Here is a 24884-nt window from a genome sequence, read left to right on the forward strand (position 1 = left end):
TGTTATTAATAGTTAGTAAGGTAGTTAGGTTTAGGTATTGGGTAGTATATGGATATGGATGTAGAATAATATTATAGTTTATAAGTACTAATAAGCATCCAAAATCTTAATAATAAGCAGGTAATAATGCAGTCATTAATAGAGACAATTGGTACTGAAATGTTACCATAATGTTATTGTATGAAATCAATTGCAGGAATATCTTACACTGCTAAAACATGTCATCGTTTCAATATGTGCAAACTGTGACGTTTTTCTATGGTATTCAGCGATGTGCTCTGGATGCTAGACATTCCCTCAGCCACCATAGCTAATGAGTGTAATAAGGAACCGGATGGGCAAAGACAGACGACTGGCATGATGAAAGCTAATCCTCCATCAGCAGGGCAATTAGCAGCCGACATGAGAGCAGTGACGGGGTCTGAGACCTGCCCCACATCTCTGTTTATCAAACACCGAGGCAGAGATGTGCTTAGTGTGAATCATCACCCTGCCCGCAGATTGATTGGGGAGATCGTTTTTTCCCTTTCTTAGGTATTTGACATTGATAAATTGAGTCAGGGGGGCGAGAGGTGGCTAAGGACCCTGTGTGTTTACAGTTTGGCCAAGCATGTGGATTTTGTTTAGGAATGTGTCTCTTGGGGCTGTGTTTAGACATCTTTGAAGTCAATGATGAAGGGTTTCCTTTTTGCTATATGTCCCTGCTTTAGATCTTTTCTTAACTAGCTGGTCATGGTTGTTTTTGAGTCGCAGGGTATGCAGCGGTGGAGGTTTGGCTTTAATGTTGGTAAACAAATTTTATTTAGTATCCAGAAGCACATGATCATACACATTCATGTAGTAAGTCTGTTAATTTGCAGTCTTTATCTACACAAAAAGGTTTTTCATGTGCAAACCACAAGCCTGGAAGACCTATCTCTTCTGAAGGAAAATATATCTGTGCTAGCAGTTTGTTTATTCATTTATGTATTCAAGTAGTTTTAATGTTTGTTTGTTTATTTTTGTAAATTTTGGTCCATACAATGAAAGTCAATGAGGTTCAGTGTTTTCTGAACGGAAGTAGTTTTTTTATGCAATCGTCAATGGATTTGGCTTTTTTATTTTATTTTATTTATATATTTTTATTTGTTTGTTTGTTTCTCATTTTATTTTTTTAATTTATTATAAAAAATTTTTGCTTGTCAATTGAATTTTCTAATTGAATTTTATTAATTTATTTATTTTATTTATTTATTTGTCAATAGATTTCTTTATTTTATTTATTTTATTTATGCATTTGTCAATATATTATTTTATTTTATTTATTCCCTTGTCAACAGATTTTTTATGTTATTTATTTTATTTTATTTTATTTTATTTATTCATGGATTGTCAATGGATTTTTTATTCTATTTTACTTTTTAATGCATTTTTCAATGGATGTTTTATTTTATTTTATTGATGCATTTGTCAGTGGATTTTTAATTTAATTACATTTTATTTATGCATTTGTCAATGGATTTTTTTATTCTATTTTTTCATTGATGCACTTGTCAATGTTTTTTTTTATGCATTTGTCAATGGATTTTTTTATGCTATTTAATTTTATTGACGCACTTGTCAATGTTTTTTTTATGCATTTGTCAATGGGTTTTTTATTTTATTTTTTTGTAATTATGCATTTGTCAGTCAATTGTTTCATTTTATTTTATTTTATCCAATGTATCAATGCATGTGTGAGAATTCCATTGAAATTCCCATGGCAAGAAACCATGTTCTTTTAATAAGCTGTTTTGATTTGGCTTCCCTTGACACAGCAAAGAAAAAAAAAGGCTTCGGTTCAGAAGTCAAACAACATTTTACTCATTTCCTCATTTACACATCACAAACTAAACAGCACACAGTTACACAGTATTCAGTCATCCTTGCAAAAAAAGCAAACAAACATCTCCACTGCTGATCGGTTGTTTATGTTTAGAAAGAGTTGGACTTGTTGGTTTGGTAGGAACGTCTTACCCTTCACACACCAGTCTACACGCATGAAGTAAAGCAATTAAATCAATAGTTGCTTTGATAAATGTTGCGGTTTAGAAAGTTTAATAACTTATAAAAGGTCTTGTATCCCCTAAGGAGAAATGGCGTTCTGTTAAATGGGCCGAGTGTAAGTTTGTATTATGTATGAGATTGTATCAACCTGTTCAAGAAGGCTGAACTATCGGGATCTTTTTGAGAGGTTGATGCTCCACTGCTTCACTGCTGAACGGTGAGCTGGATAATCTCAACTGATCCTCAAATAGAGAAACCAGAAGCTGTATTAGTCTCTACCTGTTTTCAACCCTGTAAACAAGAAAGTAAAATTCACACCACATATGACTGTCAGAGGTGGGTAGTAACGAAACACATTAACAAATTACATTTCAATGTGACAAACTCTGAAATAAACACATGGTTGAATGAATATCATTACACTACACTACATTTGGTGGCTTTCCCCCATTACTGTCAAATGGTAAATATATTTTATGTGACTTGTTTGCAAATATTGTGAGGCGCTGCGCTACTTTTACTTGAGTAAACCTACTTGGACTTTTACTTTAGTATAGATTTTGCATACTCTACCCACCTCCGATGACTTTTCAAATTGTTATTAGAAATACTGTAAACATCAACAGAGTATGGCACAGGACAAAATGGATGAATTGATGGATGAATGTGGGTGCAGGAGATAAAGTCCTTATGTATATGTGGGTTGTGGGAGAATACAAGTGTTTACTGGACTCCCACAAAATGGAAATATCTTAAAATGAAATTACTGAAAACAAATACTCTGTTTATGTACTGCACAAAGCTGCACAGAGAGAGCTTTCAGTATTTCAGTATTTGCGTTCACACACTTGAGCAGAGACACATTAATTTGAGGCCCTCATCAGTAAATGGCACGCTACTCCTGCATGGACACATTAAGCAGGCCTACATTTTTTAGTTAATTCAGTTTATTTTTATTCATTTAGCTAAATAGTGAAGATTGGTCTTTTTTTATTAAGAATTAAGGATAATTTATGTTCAATGTTTGGACATTGCTGAAGCCAAAAAAGGCTAACGCATCTTCTGAAGTAGTATTAGGCCAAATGCTTTTCTGTTTGACCAGTTGAGAAATTAATGTTTATTATTATTTAGTTTCATTGCAAAGTTATTAGCCTTTTTGTAACTGATCTGACTGTATTTCTGTGTTCTGATATGCACCTCATTTATGTCCATGTTAATTATTCTATTTAATTAAACTCTAATTAAACTTTAATTAATCTAAACATATTTGTTTGTTTTACACTTCTTTTGTATTTAATTTGGGCGGGAGCGGGAGAACAAAATATATATATTTTGCGTAAGCGGGACAGAATCTTGTGGGAGTAAGACTTAAAAACCCATCTAGTGCAGGTCTCTACATCAGAGCATGTGCGAAAGTTGAAATCTGCATCTGTGAATGAGATTAGCTTTGGAATGAGACATTTCTTATCGGCCCTTTCCACCTAAGGCAGAAGGTGCATTCACACCAGACACGGATGAAGCGTCATGCATCAGTGATTTATATGTTAAGTCAATGCAAAGACGTGAATAGACATTCTCTGGCACACTTTTGTGTGAGTGAGGCGGTGTGAGTGTCATGATTTGCTCGATTTGGAAAATCTGAACTTTAGCAGAAATTTGCGCTGCGTTAACCAATTAGGAGCTTGCTCTAGTATGGGCGTGATTATAACATAGCGTCTGTAGTTCGTGTCCTGAGGGAAAAAAAATCCTCCTGCCGACATGGGAGAACAGCTCATCAAACTGGACTCAGCTCACTCGGAAGCATCGTAAAAAGCTTCCATCATCTACACTCACAGGAATAAAGGACAAGAGCTGTCACTGGGGTTGTACCTTTTCAAAAGGTACACATTTGTACCTAAAGGGTCCATATTGGTATCTCAAAGGTGTATATTAGTACGTAAAAATTTCAAGAGGTACATTTTTGTAATTTTTAGGTACTAGTATGTGAGGTGTAAATTTGAACCCTTTAGTTACAAACTTGTAGCTTTTAAAAAGGTACCACCCCGGTGACGCGAATCCTCGTCTATTGTGTAGTGAATTGGACACACGAATGAAGCAAATTTGACACAAGTAAACTCGAAACGTTCATGCATCTATTCACACTTGAATGTCTGGATTTGTTCGCACATACCGTGTCTGGAGTGAACACCGCATTAGAGTCTTGGGGACTGTTGGGGACAGAGCCTTTTGTGCTTTTATTGAATAATAATATATTTAATGTTGATGTTTGTGATAATATACACTGAGCGATTGTACTAAGGCAGCCTCTTAATTGTGTATGAATACTATAGAGCATCAAAATCAGAGTATGGGTTCTGTTTATGTAATGAAAAGTGTCTCTGGATACACATCGCTGAACTGATGGTGTGGATGACAAGCTATAATAAGCACGGGCTGTATCTCATCCCAATCTGCCAGCGATCTGCTGTTTTTAATGCTCCTCCTTTTGTTCACACCATATTTCTTTGGCTCGCAGGCTTCATGTGAGCTGCTGATATGAGGGGCGGGCGGTGTTGATTGGACGGTTGGTGGCTCTTTTGTCATGGTGAACACAATCGTCCATGTGTTTGTATCTCCACCAGGTGGTCGGAGAACATTCACAAATATGTCTGCAGTTATTCAGCTCCAGATCCTGGATCCAGATTGTTGTTGTTTTTATTATACAACTCATGTTATTTAATCTGAGGAAATGTACTGTGTTTATACTCCAAAGCGATTTACATGCGGTTTGTGGCAAGCTAGCAAAATGTTTTGTTGACCTTGTTCTGCAATGCGCAAGTAAGCTTTTTTTCTGTTATTGTTTTTGAAAATTCAGATTTGCCTATGGGGAAATGAATGGCAGGAAACTACTTGCTCTACAAACAAGTGTGTTTATGGTAGAACATAAAAAAAAAAAAAAAAAAACTGTATACTATATATCTTTGCATTGGTGCATTGACTTGTTGCAAGGGTAGTATGTACATTTACTCAGTACTCACCCTCAAACAGTTCCAAATCTATAAAGGTCCAGTGAAATTAAAATAATGTTTTTTTTTTTTAGATGTTAGTATCAGTATTTTAGTCTTCAAGAAAATCTATAAGCTATTTTGGTAAAAAAAAATAAATTTGAATTTGGACATTAAAAAACTGATATAAACATGTAAAGCGTGTAGTTTCTCACCTTCACCTAAATGGATCAATGTTTTTTTTTTCACCTCATCACCTCATTCTTCAGTTTCTTATAAAATCTTGACCAATCAAGTTTACCATGCTGTTCTTGAATTTGTTTTATGTTTTACTTTGGTGTCATGGTTTGGGAATCTTTCTGTTAAGAAAACAAATACACTATATCAAATAGTTAAGTGGTCCAGTAAGTTGACGGGGGTTACATTAGCCAATCTGGAGGCTGTGTACACCAGGCTGCTAAAGAGAATTACAAATTCAATTTAAGTCACACTGTTCATCCCCTACACTCAGAATTTCAGCTCCTTCCTCTTGGTCGCAGGTTTCTAGTATCAAGAACTAAACGATACAAAAATAGTTTCATACCAGCAGCCATCAGACATTTAAATAAGGCATAGACTAAAGCAGAGGGATTTCTGTGACTTGTATATTTTACATTTAATAGATTGTTTTAAATATTATTTGGGTGGGGGAAGTGATTATTTATTAATTCTTTAATTTAAAAAATGCCAAAAAAATAAATAAAAATATCTATAAAAAATATGTTTTATTTTATTTTTTTGGAAGAGTGTTTTGTATTTATGTTTTATGTCTATTTGTTGTCCTCACTATGTGAGTTTTTTTATTTTATTTTATTTTTTATTTTTGTATGGCACTGTTATAAAATGAGGACTCATTTATACCTGAAAATTAACCTTCAGGTATAAATAAAGTAACCTAACCAAACCTGTCAAATGCTCTCTAGTATTTGACAGCCCCGCCTCTTTCAAGACTCTTGGATTGGCTGTTTTTAAAAAGGGGGAGGAGCTACTCTATGTCCCACACTCTCTTCGTTTTTTCAGTTGAGACTACGTCAAACATTGAATAAAAACTGCACATTTCAAAGCACTTCATGGGACCCTTAAAGCATTAAATTTTATTATGGTGAATATTCATTCATTTTCTTTTTGGCGTAGTCCCTTTATTAATCCGTGGTTGCCACAGCGGATTGAACCGCCAACTTATCCAGCATATGTTTTATGCAATGGATGCTCTTCCAGCTGCTACCCATAACTAGGAAACATCCATACACACTAATTCACACACTCATACACTATTGACAACTTAGGTTACCCAATTCACCTGTACAGCATGTCTTTGGGCTTGTGGGGGAAACTGGAGCACCCGGAGGAAACCAACATGGGGAGAACATGCAAACTCAGCAAAGAAACGCCATCTGACCCAGCCGAGGCTCAAACCAGTAACCTTCCTGCTGTGAGCCGAATGTGCTACCCACTGCATGCTACATTAAAACAACACTTATATTATTTTAGATGATAAGTATTGCACAGCCCTATTGAGGGGAACTAAAAATATAAGGTGATAAATGTTTAATTGTGTTTACAGCTACCAGAACCTTTTTTTTTAGCTTTCTGAATGGGATTTTATTATGTGACATATACAGTTTTCTTTTCGTCTAACAAAGCAGTTTTAACCAAGTTCATCTTATTTCCAGCAAATATTCTCTTCATTAAATGTCTCGTTTTTCTTATTGTGATCATTCCAGCAGTTCATCTCGCTAGCGATCCTCCCTTCTTCAACAAATCCTTTTAGCTTTTAATGCCAAATCTAAATGCCAATGCACAGCCATATTGACAGGTGTGAACTGTTTTATAGCTGATGACCGCTCATGCCCAGAGCTGGCGCCGGTGAGTGGCACGTGCCAGGCGACTCATCGTAGTGCTTGGCATGCAGGTGGCAGATGGGCTGTAATTAATGAGAACCTGTTAAACAGTGATATGTGATCCCACACGGTAATTAGAAAACAGCAGCATGGAGCCAGGCGGAGTAATTAGTCCGTCAGGGCCTGGGCTCTCAGGAGTCAGCCCCCCTAAAGGAGATTTTAGCCAGACAGACACTACTAACATGCAGCATGCTGATATACAATAGCAAACAATTCTGCAATTTAGTATGTATAGCTTTAAAGTCAGGATAAAATCAAGATTTACTTATATGTATATGTACAGTTGAAGTCAGAATTATTAGCCATCCTTAATTATTAACCCCCTGAATATTTTTTCCCGATTACTTTTTAACAGAAATATTTTTTCAACACATTTCTAAACATAATAGTTTTAATAACTCATCTCTAATAACTGAATTATTTTATCTTTGCCATGATGACAGTAAATAATATTTTACTAGATATTTTTCAAGACAATTCTATACAGCTTAAAGTGACATTTAAAGGCTTGAATTGGTTAATAAGGTTTACTAGGCAAGTTAGGATAATTAGGCAAGTCAATGTGCAAGGATGGTTTGTTTTTTGGAAAATAAAAATAATATTGTTTAAGGGGGCTAATAAAATTTACCTTTTTTTTTTTTTTTACTGCTTTTATCAAAGCCGAAAATGAAACAAATGGGACTTTCACCAGAAGAAAAAATATTACAGGAAATACTGTAAAACATTTTCTGCATAGGAGGGCTAATCATTTTGACTTCAATTCTATATAATAGTGCTTGTTATAAACAATGTGTCTGTGCACTTCACTATTTTGCAAAAATCAATTTGCCCCCAGAATCTTTAATCAAATATCATAACCTTTTCTCCCTCCTCGAAATGACTTTTGTTTCACTTCTGCTCACAATGAATGTCTTTAGGATGGGGCTGTCAAGGCGTGTCTTATTTCTGCTCTACTTTTATCCATTTGTCAATCGCCTTCCATTTTGTAAGCAGTGCCCATCTTCCAAAGATCCAATCAATTTTCAAAAGATGAAATTATGTCCCTCTAATGCACTTTGCCCTACTTAAAAATAATATATTATTTTGTGGAATAATTGATATGCTCTTAAATAACTCTATTGAACACATTGTGCTTCAGCCCCTCACAGCCTTGTTTTTATTTCTATCAGAAATTAAATGTGGTGCTAACTTTACTAAGGTCAGTAAGGCTCCATTTGGTAGCATTAGCTTATGAATTAGTTTAACCACTCTTGATGTGAGTTAGCATTAGACATCATTACCTAATACATAAAGGTTTTATAGATTTTACTAATCTGTTATTGATCGTTTTATATTAGTTTGTGCTAATACATTGTTAATGTATTCATTTTTTAATCTTTATTTTTATAAAACATATTTTTTATTAAATGTAAAAAATGGAGGCGGCACGGTGTCACCTCACAGCATGTAGGTTGTTAGTTCAAGTCCCGGCTGGGCCAATTGGCATTTCTGTGTGGAGTTTGCATGTTCTACCTGTGTTGGCATGGGTTTCCACCGGGTGCTTCAGTTTCCTCCACAGTCCAAAGACATGCGGTACAGGTGAATTGAATAAACTAAAATTGTCCACATTGTGTGTGTGTGTGTGTGTGTCTGTGTTGGTGTGTATGGGTGTTTCCCAATACTGGGTTGCAGCTGGAAGGGCATCCACAGCATAAACTTATGCTGGAATAGTTTCCACTTTTTCCACATTTTCAGGGTTAAATGTGACCTGAAAATCATTCTAATAAGCTCATTTGGTGCTAAAGACAGAAAAGGGGGAAAAAGTCATGCCTATTTAGATTTCTAAACAGAAAGTTCAAACTAATGAATGATGTTTATTTGCAATAAATTATTCCAAAATCTTTTGTAAAATAGTGAATCTCTAATTTGCCGTTTACAATGCAATGATAATGGATTGATGCTGAATTAAAAACAACTATTTTAGGAAAAAGCACTGACACTAGTGTACTTCGAACCATAGTTTTGAACTTAATATGGCCCAAAATTAATAAATATTGTAAAACTTGATTAATATAGATCAGAAAAAAGATTAATAAAAGCTCCAATGACTACAGAGATCATATTTATATACTGTTGCTAGTTCATAGAAAGCTGCTTCTAAAACAAAAGCCCGCAGGCAACCTGCAGAAATCCTGTGAACCAGTCAGTGAAGACAGCAGGTTGCAATTAAAGTTAAAAAAACTGAATTCGAGTCGCAGTAGTAGATTCAAAGTGCAGCGACTGAATTTATCTCTCAATATTGCTCACTGCAAACTACAAAGCATTTGCTGAAAGGGACCATTTTTCCCTCCTCTGGACTACCAGCAGAGTAAATTAGAGATAGACAGTAATCGTGAATTTCATTGGCTGCACTCAGCTTGCAATGAAAGGACGATTGAAGAGTGGTCCATTAAGCTTTCCCTTATCACTCGTGTTCTGAATAACATCTTTTAAATTTTTGCTTTACAAAATCAGGCTCATTATTGCTTGCATTTTAACCTGGTCCTCAGCCATCATTTGCGCCGTAATGTGTTTTCCCTCTCTAAAGTGATGGAGGTGTCATCTTCCTGCCTGAAGCTTGAATTTAGTTTCACATTTGTCACCCTGCACTAGAAAAAAAAAATCATTCAGACATGATTATTGTTGTCGCTGATTAATTATGAAAATCTGAAAGTCTGTCTGGTTCAGACAAGCAAATCATGTTGTTTTTTTAGTCACACAGGGTTTTCAACTCTGCGCTCGTAACCTTTCGATGTCCTTTGCTCCACAAGATAGAACACAACCTAGTTCAGTCATTCAGCTGCAATGGATCACCATTGTCATCTCTGCAATGTCCGCAGTTTATTAAGTGTGGGGGAAATCAAGCGTGAGTTTTCCTGTGCGCCTGAGCCAAGGACCCTCGCAGCCCCAGGACGCTTGTGAACCTCCTCGTACATCAGTCTCTAAATCTTACAGTTTGCTGGTCGCCTGAAAAAAACTTATCATGTTCTTATCTCCCAGCATCCCTCGCAACCACATAACAGTGGGCTGTTATTTTATTGAACGGCAACAATGTATATCACTATGTAATTATTTTTATAGGTAATAACTCTAGAAAATAAACAAAAAGGTTTAGAATAATAAAACACTTAAATACTTTAGAAATTAAAATAATATTTTTTCTTTTAGATATACTTGTGTAGGCATACACAACATTGGATTTTTGCTGATGTTTTCAAACTTATTTAGGTTGAGCTGATGCTAATCTTTTCTGTTTGGGTGTTTTTGAGAAGGGCTAATTTACAGGTTAATTTAGTTAGTCAGGTTTTAGTTTTTTTTTTAAGGGTTAGCTGTCACAATAAATTAAATCAAGACTTCGGATTTTATGACCCCAATTAATCCTTTGTTTTTAGATAGAATAAAAAAAAATGTGTTAAATTGTATTAGTGTAACAGCATTGTCACATTTGGAAACGAACCTCGGACAACAAAAGAAAGAATCCAAGTGCAATTTAATAAGAGAATTTGTGAAAGCAGGAAACAGTCAAAACAACGTGAACCACGTATATGGGCATCCAAAACATAGACGAAAACAGCCATGAGGTGAAATAAAACTAGGCAGCGGTCAGAATATATCAAAATAACAAAACTAAGATCAGGAACACGACAAAGATAAATAGCAAACAAAAACTAACACATAATGGCTGCAAACAAAGACTCTGCCCTGAACTGGTGTATGTGTGGCGTATAAGTAGTCCAGATGACAGGATTCAGCTGTGTGTGGGAATCGTAGTGTGTTAATGTGATGTGTAGTTCACCAGCAATCTGTCAGGAGTGGATCCCTGGTGATCATGACAAGCAGCCCCTGAATGAATTTCTCATGGGGCAGACACTAGGACACAGCTGGAGGCTGCTTAGGGGCAATATTGTAAAGTAAAAGGATTAATAGTGCAGATACTGAATTAAGTTCTGTATGGTTGATGTCACAGTCAATAAGTCAACCCTTTGTTCATAAATACACTTATGAATATATCAAACAAGCATTTTATGATATAAATTCATGTTATTTGTGTATTTTACTTTCATTTTCCTAGTCTAATGTGAATCGGTTATTTTATCTGGCGGGCATTGGAACCTGGGGAAACACATTAGTCAGCAGAGCCTGTAATGCTACATAGGCGGCTGTTTTAAGGGATAGTTCACCCAAAAATGAAGATTAACTGGTTTCAAACCATCTTGAGTTATTTTTTTTTTCTGTTGGACACATAGAAGATGACATTTTCAAGCTAAAAACCTGTAACCACTGACTTCTATAGTAGGAAAAATGGTTAAGTCAGTGGTTACAGGTTTCCTACTTGCTTTAAAATATCTTATTTTGTGTTCAACAGAAATAAAAATGAAACAAAACTTGTTTTGTTTTAAACAAGTGAAAGTTGAGTAAATGTTGGCAGAATTCTGAGTTTTGTATGAACTATGCATTTAACTTGCTGATGCCTCAATCACACTAGCATTGACTTTGTCGCTGCCTGTCGCTCTGGGTGGCGACCTGCTGCAAACAGGTCTATGTAGGTGTACAGCACAGAGAATACAACCGGCATCTGGGCGAGCTGAGAGAGGATCATATGAGCTCTACTATTGTTTCTATTAGCTGTCACTCAATAAAGTCTCTCTTCGTTTGCATAAAGTTGAAGGATTTTCAACTTTGTTGTGTCGTTCGACACGCCCACCTGGTTGCCAACGGTCACTGTCGCTTGCGTAAATGGAGGTCGCCGGAAGTAGCTCACTTTCCACTCCACTTTCCAAATATTATTCTCTAAATATCATTCCACGGTCGCTTGTCGATTTGCTGCTGTGAGTCGCTCGTAGTGTGTATGAGGCTTGAGACAAATTGTACACTGAGTTATTCTGTACTCACATTCGCACTTTAGTAATCCAAAACAGTTTATCTAAATCACAGGAGAAATTTCACCTCAGATTGCTAACCTGATCTTACTACAAGCACTTTATGGGTAACAATTTATGGTAACAGTAACAATATATACCCTTGTACCTCCCAACCCTATTGCTACATATGCTCACTATTCATCTGTGTCGAGAGTGTTGACATGACTGTCAAACTTTCCCTTTTCAGTCTCCTCCTGTCTCTGCTGACATGTCTGGCTCTGCAAGGTTAACGTCCCGTCAGGTAGAGGGTCTCATTAGTAAATCACTGTGTCACTGAGGTAAAGCTTCTGATTTACAACTCTCAGTAATCTGGCCAAGCCGGACCTGACAGCTTTAAACTCTTTCCCTTGTGCACGCAAACCGTGATTTAAAGCAGCCAAAATGTCCAATGTATTTCATCCTTCAGGACTGAAATCTCACAAGTGTCAGGTGAGAAATAAAGAGAATCGTTTTTAATGGGCAGGAGAGGAACCAGGAGTTGTGGCTTGCAAAAAAAAAAAAAAGAAAAACGAGTACACGTTTGAGATCTATCAAGCTGCGCAGGGTCACATTGATGGGGTGTGGGGCAGGGAAATTACGTAAAGATTGGTTTCTCTTGCTGACCATATGTCACTGGCCATGTTTCAGCGTGGTCCACTGAGGAATTGTGGGAGAAGTAGTATATCAGCACCCAGAGAAAAATAGCCCAGTGCTCTGTAGTGCACTTGTGTTTTTCATTTATTCATGTGAGCTGTTAGGGGCCGTCTCGCAGTAATGAGAGCGGGCTCAGATGGCGGGATCAACGTTAATTGTTTTGCTTGGAGTTATTGATTATTGAGTGCTTTAATTATTAGCCACATCTGTTCCTTTCGCTTTGCCCATGGATGAATAGTTCGGATCAATCACATTTGATTTTTTTTACGCCCTTTTTTTAAGTCCTGTGAAACAGTTGGTTTATTTTTTGTTTGATAAAACTAAACACACTCCAGTAATGATTATTCCATTTTGTACTTTGGCTACATTTCAGAAGAAAATAGACTTTGTGAAATGACTGTTAAATGGTCTGTTAAACTTGGAAACTGGATACTCCAAACCAGGGGTTATAGTATAGGTATAGTTCACCCAAAAATAAAAGTTCTGTCATCATTTACTCACCGTTTACTTGTTTAAAACCTTTTTGAGTTTCTTTTTCCTGTTGAATACAAAAGATGACAATTTGAAAAATGCTGGAAACTTGTAAGCATTGACTTCCATTGTGTCACAGCCAACAGAGGATTGCGCTTGGTCTTAAAGCCTTATTCGATGCAATATTTTCATAATTCATGATGGCATAGCAGTCAAAATAGGACAAATGAGCTCATGTATGGGACAAATTCTGGACCTTTGACAGTGAGAGGTGGGTCTTTCGAACCACCCGAACCCCCTCTGGCTACGGGCTTGTTTATGTATTAATAATTCACAGTTTTACTGTTTTTACTTGGTGAGCTTAAAATAAACACACACAAACAAACTTATCGAACCCATACTTTTCCATTAAAGTGTAGAAATCTCTGAAAGGACTGGAAAAGGCATGTACTTTTGTTGACCAAAATATGTTGGAACCCTACATGTGGAAACATTCTGCAAAGGCAGTTTAATGAGGTGAAAAATTGCACCCCACTGTCTTTTTTGTTTATCAGTAGTCTTAATATACCCCCATAACCTCTGAAACTGACATTCCGCTTCCTTTTTTCCCCACAGATAACTTTCTTCATGCTGTTGTCTGCTGTGTGTGTGATGCTGAACCTCGCAGGAGCCATCCTTTCCTGTCAGAATGCCCAGTTGGTCAACTCTCTGGAGGACTGTCAGCTGGTAAGAGCCGTGTCCTCAAACACATGCCTCAAATCACTTCTTTGTTGCAAAGGGAACCTTAAATGCAAAAGGGAACCTTTTGTCCAAACTAAAAGCAGCTTAGTCCTAAACCTGTGTTGTTTTGCCATTCAGTCAAAACTAGGAGTGTAACGGCACACAGAAGTCAGTACCTCAGTATGTCCCTCAGTTTTGGCCTCATGAGTCAATATGGGTTTAGTACAACGTGACTAAACAACAGTTACCCTTTTCTGTTTATTGCTAACAGGCAGACATGTTTTGTCACAATCAGCTTCAGAAGTGAAGCTTCTTGTGCTGCAAAATTGTGAAATAAATTTAATGAAAGATACATTTTATAATTAAGAAGCATTAATTGTTCATTAAAGTTTAGAATACAATGAGCCTTAAATCTAAAATCTTTTTTATGGTAAATGCTAGCACAGGAGATCCATCCATCTGCTGTTAATGCAGAAGCAGGTGCAGTGGACAACAGACTGGCTATGTGTGCACGAAATGGGATAGTGTCTTATATTTTTATAGTTTTTTAATGTAAACTTGCTTTATTGCCATGCATGACCGTTATTGACTCTATATGTTTTTTGTGGCGCTTCGCTCAAACATGCAAAACAATGAAGCTTCGCAAACAAGTGGCACAATTTTAAAGGATACTTTAACACTAGCACTTTTGGTCCGCACTTGGGTCCATTTCATGTCAGAGTTCCATATGTTTAGCTAGTGTGAACGCTGCCTTCTGAGCTTGGATGCGCACCTGCCAACCGTGAACGAGTTTGCCTGAACTCTGGTAAAGTTCACTTTTTATATGAATCCAATCATGCTAAATAATGGAAGTGAACTGCCAACTGTACAAAAAACTTTAGTTTTGGACAAGACCATAATATGTGTGTTTAATTTGCTAGAGATTGTTGACACCTATGACAAGTATTTCTTCTATTTAGGAATATTTTGGCTAATCTGGCATTAGTGTAGTGTGCTCTGTGAAAAAACTTGCCCTGCATTAAACTGTGTTCGGCGCATATAGAAGAACTGTGTACAAAATTGAGTTTAAAAACCTATTCTATTTTACTGGTGATCCTAGCTCTTGTTCCCAGATATTCTTAGGTAATTCAGAGGAGTCAAAATTCAAAGAATTTATTGATGGATAGATGATAGAAACTATCCCTTTTCTGTCCGGGTTAAAAGAAAGAATCAATTCTTGTTGTTCATTTTTGAATCCAAAGGGAGGTTAGAAAACTGAAGTGAATGTTTTTTATCCAGACAAAAAGATGCATTCTGTTTGAACGGCCTCTAAGATGTTGCACTGCTGTGGTGTTTTTTGCCTAACTCCTGTGTATGGCACATGTATTCGTTGTTGGAGTACTGTACATAAACCAAAACCTGATATCTCTATTGTTCCAAATCAGGATTAACACATGTACCATTACACCCCTACTCAAAACTAGCCTGTCACTAAAGAATCAATCCATTGAGCAATTACAGCTCCCAGGAGCATCGTTCATTAACACCATGCCCTTGTCAAGATTTCAGTGAAATTAGCTAAGGCAGAGAGACTGAAAGTGTCTGCCGGGACCCACTTTTTTATGTCCTGTAATATTCTGTGGGAGCAGAAATAAATATTAACACCCACCACCTTTGTCCTCATTTAAACGGGTGCCCGATCAGCTGCCGGGTTTTTCCAGTAAGAAAATCATCATCATCAACTGTCTGGGGATAGATTCTCTTATACTGTGATTGAACGTGCAGAAATGGAGCGAATAGGAATCACAGTGCTAGTCAATTCACCAACATTAGCCACGCTATAACCGAATGTCCTGTCACCAGTTCACTTTGCCTTTGAGAGGAACAAATTTATTGTTTGAAAATGAGAATATGCAATAAATGCATCTTCGTCTGAGCTTGTTTCATTCTGTAGAACACGTGAAATGTTAAATGTCCCTATATACGCTTTAAATTTAGATCTAAAATAGTCTTTGTTGTGTTGTTTTATTATGGCGAATCATAATAGCTCTAAATGATTGTTTTTGATATTGAAGGATATCCCCAGTGAATGCCACAGTATGTCTGTGTGCTGCCCATTGTGCTCTTTGAATGAAGGCTTATAAAGGAGATTAATACAGCAGTCCGTCTTTGTTGTGCTTTCTATTGAGGTTGATTTATCAGCTCTACAGTGGGTCCAGGGTTTGCCCAGCATGGCATAACAGCTCAGCATGGCTTCTCCCTTTTCTGTTATTCTGAACTGGACACCACTCTGCAGCTTCAAGACCATTTATCTGCCTGGTGTGGAAGCTCTAAATAATAACTAAATGATCAGATAGGTGTAAGTACAAGGCATGTGCACCATGACTAATTTCATTAATGTTTAAACAGAAATTTTAAAGCAGACTAGTCTGAAGGTGGCCGCACACCAGATGGGAAGCACAGTGGCACAGGACAGTTTAAAATACAGCCTCAAATCAAAAAAGCTTGAGACATTGTGGAAAGCGCAAATAAAAAATAAAAAAAGTAGTGATTTCTACATTTACTCTGACTTGTATTGCATTGCAGACAATACAACAAATATTATTTAATGTTTTCCTAATGATTATTTTTTGAGACAGGTCAGGACTGCAGGCAGGCCAGTTGAGTACCTGTATCCTCTTTCTTATTTTTATTGTTTGTTTGTTTTGTTTTGCTTTATGTTTTTTGTTTTTTAAAATAAATACTTATTCCAATCTATATTCTTGTAAAAAAAGAAGTTGGAACTGGAGCAATTCAAGGGCTAGTAATCAGGTAAATTTGTTAAATAATGATTTGAAACAGGTGATGTCAGCTGGTGATTGTAATCATGATTTGGTACATAAGCAGCATCTAAGAAAGGTCTAGTCCTGTGGGAGCAAAGATTGGCCGAGGATCGCTAGTTTGCCAACAAATAAGTGAGAAAACCTTTGAAATGTTTAAAAACAATATTCACCGAAGATAGAAAAACCTTTGTCAACAATACGTAATTACATCCACAAATGCCAGTTCAAACTGTACTGTGCCAAAGGGAAGCCCTATGTTAACGGTGTTCAGAAGTGCCAGAATCGACTTCTCTTTGTTCAGAATCGACTTCTCTGGGCTCGGAGGCATCTAGGTTAAACCATGACACAGTGGAAACGTGTACTGTGGTGAGGTGAATCGCTATTTCAGGTATTTTGGGGGAGAAATTGACATTCTGTGCTCCGGACTAAAGAAGAAAAGGATCATCCAGACTGTTATCAGCAACAAGTCTAAAACCCAGCGTCTTTTATGGTACAGTATGGGGTTGTGTTAGTGCCCATGGCAAAGGTAACTTGCACATCTGTGATAGCTTTATTAATGCTGATAAGTACATATACATTTTGGAGCACAAGAGGATACAGGTACTTGACTAGCCTGCCTGCAGTCCCGACCTGTTTCCAAAAAATCATAAGGAACACATTAAATAATGTTTGTTGTTTTGTCTGCAATGAAATACAAGTCAAAGTAAATGCAATCACTACTTTCTTTTTTATTTGCCGTTTCCATACTGTACCAACTTTATCTGATTTGGGGTTGTACATGCAAATCAAATCAAATTTTACTGTGCCCATGATATTTCATTGAGGGCGTGATCATTAGTTACTAGGGATGAAACTGTATTGTAAATACCGTCATACCGCAATATTAATTTTTTTCGATATTACCGTAGTCGCATGACTCGGTAAAACTATAGGTCTTCTGAGAAAATTTGCTCAGGCGAATGAAGCGAATGGGAGGTAGCAGAAACTACAATTCCCATCAGCCCAGGCTTGGCCATCATCCCTTGCGGTCTGTTGTCGCTACAGATCCAGTAATGCGGAAATGGAGTGTGCTGCCAGAAGCAGGGATGAAAAAGAGCTGGAAAACCCTAAAGCAGGTGTTGTCGCCGCGCGCGTACTGAATAGCGGTGTTGTCGCGCGAGTTCTTATCAGCTGTGTTGTCGCGCGCGTACTGAATAGCAGTGTTGTCGCGCGCGTACTCATCAGCTGTGTTGTCGCGCGCGTACTGATCAGCTGTGTTGTCGCGCGCGTACTGTAAAGCGGGACGGAGGGTGTGTTGCGTCGCGGGGGCACTTTTGATCATTTTGGAAGGGAGCTTTCTATCCAAGACTAAAAAGGGCATGTGCACTGCACAGGTTGAGCCCTGTGTGTGCACGTGCCTGCAAGTTGGGGAACACGACTAATAACAGTCATGGGGACTGCAGAAACACAGCACACTGTTCAGATTGATGCAGACATGAGACCTCTATCTCACTCATGGTTTGTCCTCTCAAGTGAGGGCATATCTCTCTTGTCCCAGAAACTTCAGTCCCAAATGAGAGGGTTTTTTTCTGTTGCAGGGGACATTGTAAATACCCAGAGATACCAGCTTTTACCAGATTATATTTATATGATAATTTTCCTTTAAACCCATGTCTATCTAAGTGAGTGAGTGATTAAATGTTGAATGTGATGAGTTTTCAACAATACTAAATTGAAACTTAATTTTTTTACATGGTTTAATATTTTTTGTTATTAAAATTGAAGTTCCTGTTTCAAAGCTTACAGATAGATGGCTAATTTGTATGTCATTGACACTTTTGGCACTTTTTTGGAGTATTTTCATAAGTTTTGTTTTTTCCTGTAAATGATTCAATAAATACCGTACCGTGACATTCATACCGAGGTATTACCGTACCGTGAAATTCTGATACCGTTACATCCCTATTAGTTACCAATAACAAATATTTTTAAAATTATATAGAAATTATCCATTTAAAAACATTATTATTCTTTACCACTCTTGATATTATTATAGTAAATGGACCATTCACCAATTCAATATATATATATATATATATGTGTGTGTGTGTGTGTGTGTGTGTGTGTGTGTGTGTGTGTGTGTGTGTGTGTGTGTGTGTGTGTGTGTGTGTGTGTTTTTTAACTTGTCTGGTAAATGCTTATTGATTTAGATTTAGGAACTTTTTCATAAGTGAGGCGGTGGCACAGTGGGTAGCATGTTCGCCTCACAGCAAGAAGGTCGCCGCTCGAGCCTCGGCCGGGTCAGTTGGCATTTCTGTGTGGAGTTTGCGTGTTCTCCCCATGTTCGCGTGGGTTTCCTCTGGGTGCTTCGGTTTCCCCCACAGTCCAATGACATGTGGTACAGGTGAATTGGGTATGCTAAAATTGACCGTAGTGCATGAGTGTGTATGGATGTTTCCCAGTGATGAAATGTCTATTGTCTGTATGTCTGTATATTCATAGAAAATAAAAAGACTATAAAAACAATTTGTTTAGAGTAGATATGCTTCCCAGCATGGACATGTCTATTAAAAACAACTGAATTAATAGGTAGTGCAGAACCAGCATAGGCTGACTGCAGTAAATCCACTGCTTTTGAAACCATTGCTAGAGTTTAGGGGAAGATCTCACAGTTATTAATTATTCTGCACCCATATCTCTATGTACATTAATCACCTGGTAATTCTTATTTGTTTGTTTCAAACACAATTAAACGCTTGGCTGGTTTTCAGGTTATGCATGAAGGCTCTGAATTCATTTCAGCTTCCTTTTATTATCAGTGATCTGTTGTGTTTGTGGCTTTCGTTTTCTACACAAGCGTCGCCAGGTATATTCAAGCATTCAGGATTTATCATTAAAAAAATTACATTTTTTGTGACTCCAGTATATGTTTATATTCATTAAAGTTTGACTTAACATAAAAGCAGTTTTAATATTTTTTAAAAATTTGTCATTTCAATGATTAACAGAGTCCATTCAGGTCGGAAGTGATTATGAACTGAAGCCTTGTGTAATCAGAATATATACTCTTTGGTGATAAAATGAAAACTTTCTTTATAAATAATGATCTGATGTTTTTTTTTTGTTTTTTTTTGAAAGCGTCGATGGCTCTTTGAAACCTAACCTGAAAATGCATTAATGATTCATCCTACAAAGGATTGAGCGCACACTTAATTATGTGCCATGAGTTCAATAGATTGAATGTGTCATGCAGATAAAATATTCAGAGTATTTCAATCATTTTGTCTACTGTGAGGAACTCACTGAGGTTGATATGAAATCATGCATTCATACAATCATATATAATTGATCCCACTCTTTTCCCCAGCAATCAAAAGCTTAAATCTTGACATTTTGTGGAATTAGGGCTGAGCGATATGGGCAAAAAAAAGGGATCGGTTGAATTTTTTATGTCAGTGTATAAGCATAACTTTCATGATAAATCAAATCTCTTTTTCGTTCAAGTTTTGTGCTCTTGAGGGAAAATTGTTGAAATTGTTTTCACAAAAACAATATAAGTATACTACCTGACAAAAGTCTTGTCACCTAGTTTTTAGAACAACAAAATAGTAACTTGACTTCTAGTTGATCATTTGGTATTAGAAGTGGCTAATATGAAAGGCAAAAGCCTCTAGGTTACACTTATTTTACCAAAATAAAATATGATCATGCCTTGATTTTTATTATTTAATTAAGACAGTAAGGTCTGACTTTACTGAGACAAAAGTCTTGTCACTTAACAGAAATTTTGTACTGTAAAGAATATAAAGTCATGGTGCAGTGGAAAATATTTAATATTGTGTATGACTCCCGTGAGCTTAGAGGACTGCATCCATACATCTCTGCAATCACTCAAATAACTTATTAATAAAGTCATCTGGAATGGCAAAGAAAGCGTTCCTGTAGGACTCCCACAGTTCATCAAGACTCTTTGGTTTCATCTTCAATGTCTCCTCTATTTGCCCTCTCCTGTGGTTTGTTAAGTAAAGGGCAGCACAAATGTCTTGATACTTCAGGCTGTTGATGTTGCCATCTACTCTGCAGATCTTTTGCACGCCCCCATACTGAATGTAACCCCAAACCAAGATTTTTTTTTTACCAAACTTCACTGATTTCAGTGAGATCTCCAATAGAGCTTCTGCAGTATTTGAGATGATTGGAATGCAGTTCAACAGATGATTCATGGGACAAATCTACCTTCTGACACTTTTGCTAATGATGAACTAGAAGTCAAGTTATTATTTGTGGCTCTTACAACTGGGATCAACGACAAGACTTAATTAACTAGATATATAATCATTGAACGCATCTCAGTTTTTCTCAGAAAATACTGTATATTAACACAGGTCTTTCATACACTCCAACAAATTATTTTGCTGCTTGTTAAACTACTAATTTTAAATGGTCTGAAGCAAACAACTTGAGACAACTTAATTATTTTATGATTAATCCACTTAAATGTGTAAAAACTATTTAATTAACCTAATAGATTTGTGTTGGGACACCATGAAGAAATTGTGTGGAACCCAGCATTTTGTAACAGTGTACACTGACTGTACACAAAATTATTTTGCTGCTTGTTCAAACTACTTTTTTATTTAAAATGAGCTGAAGCAACACAATTCTTGAGATTTGTTTGGGACAATTTAATAGTTTTATGTTCAATCCACTTAAATCTGTTAAATCAATTAAATAGATGTTTTGGGACAACATGAATCATTTGTGTAAAACCCTGTGTTTTTTTACTGTAAATGACAGAAAATATTATTTTACATATTGTTATGTACATGAATTATCTAAATACTTGCATATTTTTAAATATTATTACTGAAGTTAATATAATAAATAGATGGAAAGAAAGCACAAAAATCAATGGAAATCTGTGGATTTCTTCAGTTGTAGATTCCGTGTCGGCCTAGTTATTCAATTTCATCATCATCATATGAAGTTTTACTCACTCGACAGCATGGAGTTTTGTCTCATTAGATACTCATTTTAAAAATGAATAAGAATTAATAACACGAGGATCCTTCCATTGCCCTCTCCTATAAAAAAAGGCCTTCATAATCCTCCAGTAATTGAACAGAAACAAAACACCATCTTAATCACGTTGTCTTGGAAATCTAACATTAATAGGCCAGTGGCAGTTCTCACCTGGTGCTGTTGTCATAATCCTGCGCTTCCTCTATAGGTTCAGAGTCTTCATGAGTCTCTACTCCACCTGATTTAGGGATTAGCATGTTGGATTAAGCATCTCTCCTCTCTGTCTACTGAACACTCGCCTCCTCAGAGACTTGATCCTGCCATGACTGAAATATTAATGAAGTTGTTTCCTCAATTCAATTAACCCCTGCTTGCAAAGTTCACGCATTGCTTTTGTGCAATATGGGTCAAATGGCGACTTCGTTTCAGTCAAACACAAAAAGCATGTATTATTCAGGACCACCATGTGCGGGGTTTATTAAGATCTTTCCTAACAAACATGTGCGATTGGGCTAATGCTCATAGGCTCAGGAATATATAGGAAGCCGATTATTGTAACAATGTGAAAGACTTAATTAAATTCTCTGGCTTTTGCAATACACAAAGCTTTTAGGGCTGGGTATTGAAATCATAACGATAGTTATGAATAAATGAAAGCATTTGTCTAGCACTTAATCGCTATACACGATAACACGCTTTTGATAAATGTTAGATAATGTTTATGCTCTAAAGTGATACTTGTATGCGTATACAGGCGTTTTGGTTTGTTTACATGCAGATTGGTCTCAGTCTTTTAAGCAGCATCAAAAAAGAAATGCCTAAATTTAGTGAAGAACACAAATGTCTGAGTGATTTAGTTTAAAGTCTGATGAAACAGTGTTGATGTTTTCAAAGCAAATAGAAGAAACACAGAACCATGAACCACCCAGTTAAATGGTGATTCAAGGGATTACAGTAGTACCACTAACTGCAATGTGGTGTTGTGGCAGGATTGGGCCATCATTTCAAAAATGGAGAGTATTATAACCTCACGCTTACATTTTTTTCTTGATGTAAGTATTTTTTCTTGAACAGTATTGACAAAAACTAAAATGAAGTATTATATGACAGGGATGTATAGCGAAAATGTAGAACAGTCACAATCACCAGCGATCGAACCCTCATAGATCGCTCGAGAACATTCACCTTCACATGGACTACAATCCTGTCTCCATGTGAACTACAAGTCCTGTCATGCACCACACACCCACACCTGTTCCAAGCCTCCTTTGATTAGATTTATACAGCTGAACCTGCTCATGTCCTGATTACACTCATATACTGTATATATGGCTCACTTTGAATCTCTCATTGCTGAGTCTTGTTTATTGTAATATTGCAGTGTTCCCTGGTATAGTTTCTATGTGTTCTGACCCTTGCTTTGTTTTATCGTTTACCCTATCTGCCGCCTGTACTGACTATCTGCCTATTACATGATGACGCCTCTGGATTTTCTTGTTTGTACTTGTTTGTGCTTGCACCTCACTCTGTTATCACTCGACTCCCTTGTGGTTACAAGAACACAACGGTTTTCCACGTAAACATTACAAATATGTTGTCTATTTGTTATTTGATTCTTTTACAAATAAATTTTTGTATGCTATGCTAGCTAGCCCCCAATGCAATTTCGTTAGGGTTAACATTATTTGTATGTGCAAATTCAAAATGTTAAATAAAAAGGATTACGCTTATTCAACAACAGAGTAAAACTGATTATTTGTTTACCATTAAATCACTGGCCAGTTCATTTTTATAGAACATTACATTACAGTCAATTACTAAAAACAGATGACAATTTGCATACCTGCGTCGCAAGCACTTTCTTGAAGTGAGATACAATGAAGATTGTATGTGTATTTACTTCAGTGATGTGAAAATTGTGTAGAAACTAGAGTCAGACTAGAGTTAAAATTGTAATAATTCTGCATTTAAATGCATTACATCAGCACAACCTCAACATATCCAATAGAAAATTGCAGTGGACAAATTTATATTTTATAAAATTTCATACACCCAGTATACTACACATTTGTGTTCACATTAATTTACAATGTTATCAGTGTAAACATGTTTTAAATGTGTTAAATGATTGGATTATAATTACTGTGATTGTGGTTGTTATAGCATTTGTGTTTCAACATCGCTAGTGTTTTTCATAGAATTATCATAGAAACCACACATACAGTAGTTACGTTTCAGCATGGTAGGGAGGTGCCTATGATTATGATGACCTAAATTTATGGCAGAATATTTAAATAATGTTTCAGAGATGTTACTGTTTTATTAAGCATACATTTATATCCATTGTTTTCTCAAACTGGTGAACAAATACATTTTAAAGTAGTTGTCATAAGTATTTATTATTTTACATATTGTACATCAAATTTATCAATCGTTGGCATGCATTTGTCATGTTCTGACTATTAAAAAGTAGTTTAAATGAACTGTTGGATTTTCAACTATTTTCACGGTGGTGCAGTGGGTTGCGCTTTTGCCTCACATCAAGAAGGTTGCTGGTTTGAGCCCCGGCTGGGTCAGTTGGTATTTATGTGTGGAGTTTGCATGTTCTCCCCATGTTTACTTGGGTTTCCCCCAAAAGTCCAAAGACATGCACTATAGGTCAATTGGGTAAGCTAAATAGTTTGTAGTGCATGTGTGTATGTCCTGGTCCCCCAGGTTGGGGGTTGAGCGTTGGGCTAACAACCCACCTCGTAAAAAATGACGAAATACCAACAAGTTGCAGGTAAATATCGACTTCGATATAAACTGCCCTGGAAGTAAGTATTTGGTTTGACTATGGTGGCACGGTGGCTCAGTGGTTAGCACTGTTGCCTCACACCAAGAAGGCAGCTGATTCTAGGACCTTGCTCGGCCAGTTGGCATTGCACCAGGTGAATTGGGTAAACTAAATTGGCGTAGTGTATGTTTGTTTCCCTATAATGGTTTGCAGCTGGAAGGGCATTCGCAGCGTACAAAATATGCTGGTGTTGCATTCTGCTGTGGTGATCCCTGATAAATAAGGGATCAAGCCGAAGGAAAATTAATGAATGGCCATTTCACCCATAAATAAACAGCTACCTTTGGTACTTTAGTAGTTACCAGAACTGAGGTAAAATAAAAGATAACATTATACTTCATTCGCTTTGAAAAAGGTATTTAAATTCAGATAGTTTATTTCATCAATATGACCCTGTCTGCAAGCTGCCGGCTACACTTTTAGTAGCTGCCATTCATAGTAACTTTGGTTTAAATTCAAAAGCACCGAAGCAGCCGAAGAATTTATTGGACATACCTTAAAATCTTGTTTTGTTGACAATTTCTCAAGGGGAA

At 36.6% G+C, this 24884-nt stretch overlaps 1 protein-coding gene and 1 long non-coding RNA gene across 4 annotated transcripts in view; one reads left to right on the forward strand and one right to left on the reverse strand.

Annotated features, from left to right (window-relative positions):
* The window catches only part of LOC141375384 (uncharacterized), a 38864-nt gene extending 17021 nt beyond the window's left edge, over positions 1–21843 (reverse strand). The window contains exon 1 of the long non-coding RNA XR_012383339.1: positions 21687–21843. This is a non-coding gene — a long non-coding RNA (uncharacterized lncRNA). The remainder of the gene's footprint in view (positions 1–21686) is intronic.
* Positions 1–24884, forward strand: part of fam189a1 (family with sequence similarity 189 member A1) — a 205886-nt gene that overhangs the window by 141128 nt on the left and 39874 nt on the right. For 2 of the 3 annotated variants that reach the window (XM_003198968.7, XM_068222641.2), the window contains exon 3: positions 13609–13719. In XM_003198968.7, coding sequence (XP_003199016.2) covers positions 13609–13719 — 111 coding nt within the window. Of the gene's footprint in view, positions 1–13550; positions 13720–24884 lie in introns of all 3 variants that reach the window. The other variant, XM_073908638.1, reaches the window with a different exon arrangement.

This window comes from Danio rerio, chromosome 7 (assembly GCF_049306965.1).
Source record: "Danio rerio strain Tuebingen ecotype United States chromosome 7, GRCz12tu, whole genome shotgun sequence".
In the NCBI taxonomy this organism is placed as follows: domain Eukaryota; kingdom Metazoa; phylum Chordata; class Actinopteri; order Cypriniformes; family Danionidae; genus Danio; species Danio rerio.